The sequence below is a fragment of the Macaca fascicularis genome, chromosome 19 (genome assembly GCF_037993035.2).
Source record: "Macaca fascicularis isolate 582-1 chromosome 19, T2T-MFA8v1.1".
Classification (NCBI taxonomy): Eukaryota; Metazoa; Chordata; class Mammalia; order Primates; family Cercopithecidae; genus Macaca; species Macaca fascicularis.
This window is the reverse complement of record NC_088393.1, coordinates 55,862,259-55,872,662: the sequence shown is the minus strand read 5'-3', so window position 1 is coordinate 55,872,662 and position 10,404 is coordinate 55,862,259. Positions and strand designations below refer to the sequence as shown.

General features: G+C 51.7%; 1 protein-coding gene across 1 annotated transcript; it reads right to left on the bottom strand.

Annotated features, from left to right (window-relative positions):
* Window positions 1–1,272: 1,272 nt before the first annotated feature.
* TPRX2 (tetrapeptide repeat homeobox 2) lies at window positions 1,273–3,935 on the bottom strand. Its single transcript, XM_045380917.2, has 3 exons — window positions 3,786–3,935; window positions 2,748–2,917; window positions 1,273–2,206 (listed from the first exon to the last, which is right to left on the bottom strand). The coding sequence occupies exons 1-3, from the start codon at window positions 3,808–3,810 to the stop codon at window positions 1,478–1,480; spliced, it is 924 nt and encodes a 307-aa protein (XP_045236852.2). The 5' UTR covers window positions 3,811–3,935; the 3' UTR covers window positions 1,273–1,477.
* Between the last annotated feature and the right edge of the window lie 6,469 nt (window positions 3,936–10,404).

Here is a 10,404-nt window from a genome sequence, read left to right as displayed (position 1 = left end):
TCTTTATAAAAAATACAAAAATTAGCCGAGTGTGGTGGACCACACCTGTAGTTCCAGCTAGTCAGAAGGCTGAAGTAGGAGAATCACTTGAACCTGGGAAGCGAGGTTGCAGTGAGCCAAGATGGCACCACTGCACTCCAGCATGGATGACAGAGTGAGACTCTGTCTCAAGAAAAAATAGAGGCCGAGACGGGCGGATCATGAGGCCAGGAGATCGAGACCATCCTGGCTAACACAGTGAAACCCCGTCTCTACTAAAAAAATACAAAAAACTAGCCGGGCGAGGTGGCGGGCGCTGTAGTCCCAGCTACTCGGGAGGCTGAGGCAGGAGAATGACGTAAACCCGGGAAGCGGAGCTTGCAGTGAGCTGAGATCCGGCCACTGTACTCCAGCCCGGGCGACAGAGTGAGACTCCGTCTCAAAAAAAAAAAAAAGAAAAAGAAAAAAGAAACTTTTATAACAGTTTTTGTCCATCAAGTCTAATTTTTAAATTGGATTTTTTCTTCCACCAAAGTATCAATCTGCTGATGAATGTTTTGAATGCTACACACAGTGATCTACTTAACAAAAGCAAGAAGACAAGCCACAGAATAGGAGATCCTCGCAGAATATTAACTCCCAATGGAATTTTATGTTAAAACATCGTGGCTGGGTGCAGTGGCTCATGCCTCTAATCTCAGCACTTTGGGAGGCTGAGGCAGGTGGAACACTTCAAGGTCAGGAGTTCAAGGCCAGCCTGGCCAACATGGTGAAACCCCGTCTTTACTAAAAATACAACAATTAGCCAGGCATAGTGGCTGGCACCTGTAGTCCCAGCTACTCAGGAGGCTGAGAATCACTTGAACCTAGGAAGCAGAGGTTGCAGTGAGCCAAGATCATGCCACTGCACTACAGCCCGGGCAGCAAAGCAAGGCTCTGACTCAAAAAAATACTTATATGAAATCAACTACAAAAAATGGGCCCAAAAGACCATGAATAGTCACTATTTAATAAAAATAAGAAAAAAAATTTTTTTAAAAACTAAAAATAGTCACTATTTGAAAATGCCTAATGCCCATATGAGAATTTCTCAATCTCTCAATCATCAGGGAAATGGATATTACAACCACAGCAAAGCCACAAGTCACTGGATCAACAAACATTTAAAAAGTCTCACAATCCTCAGTGTTGGGGAGGATGCTGACGAGCAGGAGGGCTGGGAAAAGCCCTTTACAAAGCTCTCAAGTGGCATCCACTAATGCCAAACATCCCAGTGAGCAGTGACTCCAATCCCAGCAGAGAAATGCTCAGGCTCAATTCAAATGAGAGGGAGGCACATCCACAGGCCACCTGTGATGGCTGCACAGTGAAGACAGCAAATGTCCGCCTGCAGCCGGGTGGGTAAAGGGTGGTGCATTCACTGCAGAAAGTCACCAGCAGTGTAGACCAGCCACTCCAGGCCCTCTGGGATCTGAAGAACTTTGCAGGCACATGCCCCCTATAAATCCAGTAATGACCCAAGGACTGAGTGATTTTCATCCACGGAGCCATCCTTCTCTTCATACTGAGATGTCGAGGTAAAGAGTGAGGATTCCTCGAACAGGTCCATGGGCGGGAGCAGCTCCATTAAGTCAGGGAATAACTGGGTTTCTGGCAACAAGTTGGAGGCATTGGGGCTCTGAGGCCTCGTGGCGCCTGGGGCTGGGGCTGGGAGTGATTCTGGACCTGGCATCAGGGCTCCGCCTAGGACTGGGTCTGGGATTGGGCCTGGGCCTGAGATGGGGGCGGGGAATGAACCTTGGCTCGAGCCTGGATCTAACATTGAGCCTGAGAGTGGACCTGACATTGGGCCTGGGATCTGGGCTGGGCCTGGGATAGGGCCTGGGATCTGGGCTGGGCCTGGGATAGGAGCTGGGACTGGGCCAGGGCCTGGACCCTGGGCAGCCGGGAGGCCCCCCTGGGCTCCACACCCAGGGCCACCCCAGGTCCGGTGGAGGCTGTAGATCGTGGGTTCTGCTGCTGGGAGGACTCCCCAGGGGCCTGGCTGAGGGGAGATCCAGGAACCCCGGCTCTGCGGGAACTCAGGACCCCCAGGGACGGAAGCGAAGGCTGCAGGGACTAGGGGTGCAGCACGGGCTCCTCGGCCTCTCCGCCCAGGGACGCGCTGCGGCTGCTGCTGGAGCCGTCGCTCCCGAGCTAGTTTGGCGCGGCGATTCTTGAACCACACCTGGGGGCAGTGGGGACAGGGAGGAGGTGTGAAGGAGGGCCTCGCGCGGTCGGGTGAGCCGCTTGGCGGCGGGGCCGGCCTCAACCCTCTCCCTGTGTTCACCCCCACCCCGCGCCCACCATAAGAGGGACCCCCCCCACCCCGGCTCCCAGGCCCGGAGAAGGGAGGGGAGAGGGAGGGGAAAAGAAGGGGAGGAGGGTGGGGTGGGAGGGGTGAAGGGTGGGGTGGGAGGGGAGGAGCGGGGCCTGCTGCCCGGGAGCCCGGGGGGCCAGGGAGGGTTCGAGGGAGGGACCGCGGGTTCTCAGGGGGGCCTGAGGTCTGGGCACCGGGAGACCTCGTGGGGCACAGCTTGGGCCGATCCTGTGGGCGGGTTTGGGTTGGCAGAGAGTTGGAACAGGACTCGATGCAGCCCGGGTCTACACTGGCGGGACCCCTTGCGTGGCAGGGCAGGAGGTGGTCGGGCGGGCCAGGCCCCGGTGAGTGAGAGATGAAGAGGCTCCTTGGGGTGACTGGGGCGGGAAGAGGGGGGTGGGAGTCAGACCTGCAGTTGGTGCTCCTTGAGGCCAAGTGCCTTCGCCAGATTCAGTCGCTTGTCATAGTTCGGGTACTGGTCGTTCTGAAAGTAACTTTCTAGCACTTCCTGCTGGCTTTGAGTGTAGACCGTGCGCTCCTGCCGCTGTCTCCTTGGAGGGTCCGGGGCCAGGGAAGGGCCTGGGGGCGGGAGGGAAACAGGTCAGAGAAGCCCCCAGGGAGCCCCCGGCCCCGCCTAGGGACCCCGTCCCCTGCCCGAGGCCAGGAGCCCAGGCAGCGTGGGCTGGGGCGGCACCGCGGATGGCAGCCTGGTATCCGGACCAGACCTTGCACCTCTCTGGGCCTCAGGGTCCACATCTAGGAAATGGGCGTGATAACAGCTCCTGTATTATTAGGGACCCCACAGAAGGGAAGGCAGGCAGCCTAGGCGTCTCACCTGGGAGCAGACAGGGCTGCTTCAGGCCTGCTCAGCCCTCCCCCGCTGCCCCTTCCCCTCCCATCCAAGGGCTATAGGGACCCTGACACTTGCAGGGGTGCAGGCACCTGCCCAGTCATCTGCTCCACTCAACTGCATGGTTTAATATCTTTCCTTCTTTCTTTTTCTTGGAGAGGGGATCTCACTCTGTCACCCAGGCTGGAGTGCAGTGATGTGAACACGGCTCAAGGCAGCCTCCACCTCCTGGGCTCAAGCAATCCCCCCCGCCTCAGTCTCCCGAGTAGCTGGGACCACAGGTGTGCACCACCACCCCGGGGTAACTTTTGTATTTTTGGTAAAGACGGGTCTCACTGTGTTGGCCCAGCTGGTTTCAGAGTCCTGGGCTCAAGTGATCCTCTCAACTTGGCCTCCCAAAGAGCTGGGATCACAGGCATGACACGCTTCGCCCAGTTGCATGATTTTTCATTTCCCAAATGCCCCTAAGTTCTCCCCTCTCTGCAGGACGGGAAGCCTCCCGCACAGGCCCAGCCCTGCTCTGGCTGCCCAGATCTGCACTCTGCAGCCTTGGCCACAGGATCAGCTCAGACCCCTCACACCCCTGCCCCCGCTCACCTTGGCGATGACCAGGGTCTTGCATCCTGCGTCCTGCTCTGTTCCCAAACACAAGTGTGTACTGACAAGTGCTTGGCTCTTAAATCACTTCTGTGCTGTGCCCACCCTGGCCCACCCTGCCGGGACCCTCCCTTTCCCACCCTGCCCTGCAGTCCCATCCCCTGGAGGAGCTGAATGATGGATGAACCTCAGTGGGCAACACAGCCTTGGTTTCACCCTCGTGGGCCCAGGCAAGGTGGCATTCCACGCGGGGTTGGGGAGTCAGCATTGTGACCTGTGGTTGGGGTCCCCATCTCAGGAGAGGCACCGCCAGTCAGCCCCCAGGAATCATCCTTGTTCCTTCCCAGGGCTGGGGCCCCGCATGACCAATGTCAGCGAGTCTACCCACTCCTCCCAGCTCCCAGGCTGCCCATCTTTTCCAGCCACCATCCCTCCCTCCTGGATGACCCCACAGCCTCCTCTTTGGTCCTTTGAGGCCACTCTGGCCCCTACTATTCATTCTTGTAGTTACCTCTCCTCCAACCAGGAGGGGACACAGTCTGATGGATGTTTCCATGGGCCGCTGCTGATCGGCTCTTGTGAGTGAATGAACCCGCTGCTGATGTATACAGGGAACCCATGACCTTGGTTCACACAAGTCAGGTCCCTTAGAGATGCATCCGCTATGTCAGACCCCTGGCTGCCCTCATCTCCTCATAGCAGGACCCACATGGGTTCAGGGGTCAAGGAGATTGACAAGGCTCATGATCCGGGGAGCTAAAAATTAGTCAATCAAGGCCGGACATGGTGGCTCACACCTGTAATCCTAGCACTTTGGGAGGCCGAGGTAGGCAGATCACCTGAGGTCAGGATTTCGAGACCAGCCTGGCTAACATGGCAGAACTAAAACTACAAAAAGTTTTAGTTCTGCCTGGTGGCAGGCACCTGTAATCCCAGCTACTTGGGAGGCTGAGGCAAGAGAATCACTTGAACCTGAGGGGTGGAGGTTGCAGTGCAGCCTGGGCAACAGAGGGAGACTCCGTCCCCACCCCCCGCAAAAAAAAAAAAAAAAAGAAAAGAAAAGAAAAACAAATGACTCATGCAATCAATTTCAAAATTCAATAAAACTCAGACATAAACAGGCCTCGCTCATTGTTTTCACCAGATACTTAGAGTTCTGTTGTAGAAAGCAGCATCCCCAGCAATGATTCCTCATCGCATGTGTTGTCCGGCTTCATCTACAGGACATGCTGGGAACACAGTAGTGACCCCGGAGATTTTGCACTGTGGCTATTTATTTGGCCAATAAAGGCATAAACAGATGAACAAGCTCACTGGTACTATTTTGTAAAGATAGACATTTAAATATAAGAAAGTTTGGCCAGGTGCAGTGGCTCATACCTGTAATCCGAGCACTTTGGGAGGCTGAGGCGGGAGGATAACCTGAGGTCGGGAGTTCGAGACCAGCCTGACCAACATAGACAAACTCCGTCTCTACTAAAAACACAAAATTAGCTGGGCGTGGTGGCACACGCCTGTAATCCCAGCTACTCAGGAGGCTGAGGCAGGAGAATTGCTTGAACCTGGGAGGTGGAGGTTGTGGTGAGCCAATATCGCACTATTGCACCCCAGCCTGCGCAACAATAGTGAAACTCCATCGCGAAATAAATAAATAAATACATATAAACTGAAACAAAACAAATAGTGGCTGGGCATGATGGCTCATGCATGTAATCCTAGGGCTTTGGGAGCCAAGGCAGAAAGATCACTTGAGGTCAGGAGTTCGAGACCAGTCTGGGAACATAGCAAGAAGACGTTACCTCTACAAAATATATATATATTTTAAAAACTAGCCAGGCATGCTGGTAGGTACCTGTAGTCCCAGCTACTTGGGAGGCTGAGACGGGAGGATGCCTTGAGCCCAGGAATTCGAGGCTGCAGTGAGCCATGATCAAACCACTGCACACCAGCCTGGGCGACAGAGCAAGACCCTGTCTTGGAAATAAATAAATAAATTGTAAAACAAATAGATGGTATGTTACAAGTTCACTGCACTATTTTTCTTCTTTTTTTTTTTTTTTTTTTTTGAGACGGAGTCGCACTCTGTCGCCCAGGCTGGAGTGCAGTGGCGCAATCTCAGCTCACTGCAAGCTCTGCCTCCCGGGTTCATGCCATTCTCCTGGCTCAGCCTCCCCAGCAGCTGGGACTACAGGCGCCCGCCACCATGCCCGGCTAATTTTTTTATATTTTAAGTAGAGCTGGGGTTTCACCGTGTTAGACAGGATGGTCTCGATCTCTTGACCTCGTGATCCACCTGCCTCGGCCTCCCAAAGTGCTGGGATTACAGGCATGAGCCACCACACCCGGCCTCACTGCACTCTTTTAAACGGTTGCTTAGTATCTCATAGTGGCATCCTTCCATCATTGTATCTATATTCTGCTTCCTTTCTGGGAACAGTTTACCATAATTGCACATTTTGTTCCACTTTTCGGTAGCTGGGAACACATTATTCACCAAGGCAGATGATGGCCCTGCTGTCAACAGAAATGATCTCGCAGTTTTCTTGGTCTATAAGATATGAGTAGAAGGTCCCCCTCACTGTAATTTCTTTTTTTTTTTTTTCTTGAGACAGAGTCTTGCTCTGTCGCCCAGGCTGGAGTGCCGTAGCCGGATCTCAGCTCACTGCAACCTCTGCCTCCCGGGTTTACGCCATTCTCCTGCCTCAGCCTCCTGAGTAGCTGGGACTATAGGCGCCCGCCACTTCGCCCGGCTAGTTGTTTTTTTTTTTTTTGGTATTTTTTAGTAGAGACGGGGTTTCACTGGGTTAGCCAGGATGGTCTCGATCTCCTGACCTCGTGATCCGCCCGTCTCAGCCTGCCAAAGTGCTGGGATTATAGGCTTGAGCCACCGCACCCGGCCTTGTAATTTCTAAAAGAAATCAAATGTAAGACTTTGCATATTCGAGGCCAGGCGTGGTAGCTTATGCCTGTAATCACAGCACTTTGGGAGGCCGAGGTGGGCGGATCATGAGGTCAGGAGTTTGAGGCCAGTCTGGCCAACATAGTGAAACCCCATTGCTACAAAAAATACAAAAAAAATAGCTGGGCGTGGTGTTGGGCGCCTGTAATCCCAGCTACTTGGGAGGCAGAGGCAGGAGAATTGCTTGAACCCAGGAGGCAGAGGTTGCAGGAAGCCTAGATCGCACCACTGCACACCAGCCTCGGTGACAGAGCAAGACTCTGTGAAAAAAAAAAAGAAAAAAGAAAACTTTGCATATTCGATTGGCAAAGATTAAGACAAAAGACTCTACCTAGGCTTAGTAGGTGAAGGGGTAGGGAATCTGATTATTTCTCCAGAAATGGTTTTGGAGCATAGGTTGATTTTTTTGTTTTGTTTTGTTTTGTTTTTGGTTTTGGTTTTGGTTTTGAGACAGGGTCCTGCTCTGTTGCCCAGACTGGAGTACAGTGGCATGATCACAGGTCACTGCAGCCTTGACCTCATGGGCTCAAGCGATCCTCCCACCTCAGCCTCCCAAGTTGCTGGGACTACAGGCACCCACCACCCTGCCCGGCTAATTTCTTATATTTTTTGTAGAGACAGGGTTTTGCTCTCTTGCCCAGCCTGATCTCCAACTCCTGGGCTCAGGCGATCCTGCTGCCTCAACCTCCCAAATTGCTGGGATTGTAAGTGTGAGCCACCATGCCCAGCTGGTTGGTTTTTAAGACTGACTTGGTGATACCTGTCAATGTCCATCAGCTAAAGACCATCAGAGGGACACCAGTAGTCAAGCAAAGTTGAGTTTAGTGTCTTCTTGCAAGAAGGAGGAACACGAAAGGGAAGGGAATCTTTGGGGCCTCTCAGTAAGAGGGTGTTTGAAAGTATGTTTTAGACTGATGCGAAAGGAATTGTGGCTTTTGCCCTTGCCTTTGTGTGTGTGTGTGTGTGTGTGTGTGTGTGTGTGTGTGAAATGATGTCTCGCTCTGTCACCCAGGCTAGAGTGCAATGGAGCGATCAATCTCGGCTTATTGCAACATCTGCCTCCTAGATTCAAGCGATTCTCCTGCCTCAGCCTCCCGAGTAGCTGGGATTACAGGCACCCACTACCATGCCCAGCTAATTTTTGTATTTTTAGTGGAGATAGGGTTTTGCCATATTGACCAGGCTGGTTTCAAATTCCTGACCTCAGGTGATCCGCCCGCCTCGGCCTCCCAAAGTGCTGGGATTACAGGCATGAGCCACCACTCCCGGCTGCCCTTGCTTTTAATGGCAAATGTTATAGGATTTGAGCTTGTTTGATAATTTTGGAAAGGGTTCAAAACAGAGTGACTTTTATACCAAAAAAATATAAACAAAAAAAAAATGTAAAAAAGAATGTAAATCAGGGAAGCGAAGAAATATTTGTGCACTAATGTTCATAGCAGCATCTTTTACAATAGCCAAAAGGCTGAAACAATCCAAATGTCTATCAAATGAATGAACAAAATGTGGTCTATTCATGCAATGGAATATTCTTCAGCCTTAAATAGGAAGTTCTGGCACAGGCTACAACCTCTATGAACCTAGAAAGTATTTATGCTAGATGAAATAAGCCAGGACAAATATTGTATGATTCCATTCCCAAGAAATATCTAAAATAGACAAATTCATAGAGACAGAAAATAAGCTAGAGGTTCCCAAGGGTTGGAGATGGGGAGAATGAGGAGTTCAATATTGGATAAGTACAAAATTTCAGTTTGGGGCCGGGTGCCCTGGCTCACGCCTGTAATCCCAGCACTTTGGGAGGCTGAGGCGAGTGGATTTCTTGCCCAGGAGTTCCAGACCAACCTGGGCAACATGGTGAAACCCCGTCTCTACTAAAAATACAAAAATTAGCCAGGCGTGATGGCGGGCACTACTCGGGAGGCTGAGACGGGAGGATCACTTGAGCCCAGGAGGTGGTTTCAGTGAGCCAAGATGGCACCACTGCACTCCAGCCTGGGCAACAGAGCGAGATCCTGTCTCTAAAAACATAAAAGTAAATAAATAAAGGTTAGGATGGTAAATTGTATGTTATGCCTATTTTACTGCAGTTTTAACATATAAGAAAAGTGGTTTTGCTCTGGGTTCGATGCTGTCAGGGAAAGAGGGTCACTCTGATTCTCTTACCTTGAAGGTGAGGGGGATGAGGAGTGCCCAGAACTAGGGTTTTTGTATAGAAACAGTGTCACTTGTATTCGACAGAATAGGAGGACATGGATCTTTGTGGTTTGAACAACATGTTTCTCTCTGGGTTCAGACGTGATTACAGAGAGCTCAGGGCAACACAGGGAATAACCTTATGCGTTTGTGCTTGTTTCTTTGTTTAAATCCAGTTCTTGCACCATGCATTGTGTTTTATGAAATCCTTTCTTTTTTTAATAATGTTTATTTGTTTATTTATTCATTTATTTATTTATTTATCGAGAGGGAGTTTCGCTCTTTCACCCAGGCTGGAGTCCAATGGTGTGATCTTAGCTCACTGCAACCTGTGTCTCCTGGGTTCAAGCGATTCTCCTGCCTCAGCCTCCCGAGTAGCTGGGGTTACACGTGCCCACCACCAGGCCCAGCTAATTTTTGTATTTTTAGTAGAAATGGGGATTCGCCATGTTGGCCAGGTTGGTCTCGAATTCCCGATCTCAGGCAATCTGCCCACCTCAGCCTCCCAACGTACTGAGATTACAGGCATGAGCCATGGTGCCCCGCCTGAAATCCATTCTATCCAAAGAGAGAACATGGAAGGCATGGATGTGAGTGCAAGGCCAGCCCCTGGCCATTGGGGGCTGCTTTTCTCTTTCTGGTATTTCACCAACTCCCTTGTACTGAACATTCCAGGCAGTGTCTCAGAGCAGCTGGGAAGCCCTGGAGGTCCTCGTTACTATCAGCTGTGTGACCTTGGGCAAAAGCCTTCCTCCCTCCAGGATCAGTTTCCCCACCTATACAATGGGCCTGGGTGGATTCAGGCATCTCTTATCATGACATCTGCTCAGGAGGGGACCTGGCACAGAGAACCCTCCCTGATCCCTCTTCTGCTCCCCTGGTTTGGAGAATCCTCCCCAGTCCTTGCAAGTTTGTGCCCAGGGCAATGTCACTAGCTGCCCTGCCTCACCTCACCTCCCCCCTGCAAGAGATACTGATCAACATTATTATCTTGAAAACCAGCCTCCTCCCCAGCCCCCACTGATGCACCAAGTTTAAGCCAGCAATTTTCTTTTTTGTTTTTTTTTTGTTTTCTGTTTTTTGGTTTTTTGAGACAGAGTCTCGCTCTGTCACCCAGGCTGGAGTGCAGTGGCGCAATCTCAGCTCACTGCGACCTCCGCCTCCTGAGTTCAAGCCATTCTCCTGCCTCAGCCTCCCGAGTACCTGGGATTACAGGCGCCCACCACCATGCCTGGCAAAGTTTTGTGTTTTTAGTAGAGCCAGGGTTTCGCCACGTTGGCCAGGCTGGTCTCAAACTCCTGACCTCAAGTGATCTGCCCACCTTGGCCTCCCAAAGTGCTGGGATTACAGGAATGAGCCACCATGCCCAGCCATAAGCCAGCAATTTTCAAGATCTAGTTGGCATCAGAATCCCCTGAAGAGCTCCTTAAAACCCAGATCCCTGGGTCTCACCCCTAAAGTTTC

Excerpts from the sequence above, each read along its gene's own strand:
- TPRX2 (XM_045380917.2), bottom strand. The coding sequence starts at position 3,810 with ATGCAAGACCCTGGTCATCGCCAAG. Across the intron at positions 2,918-3,785 it reads AGACCCTGGTCATCGCCAAG|GCCCTTCCCTGGCCCCGGAC; the intron begins GTGAGCGGGGGC and ends TCCCGCCCCCAG. Across the intron at positions 2,207-2,747 it reads TCAAGGAGCACCAACTGCAG|GTGTGGTTCAAGAATCGCCG; the intron begins GTCTGACTCCCA and ends CACTGCCCCCAG.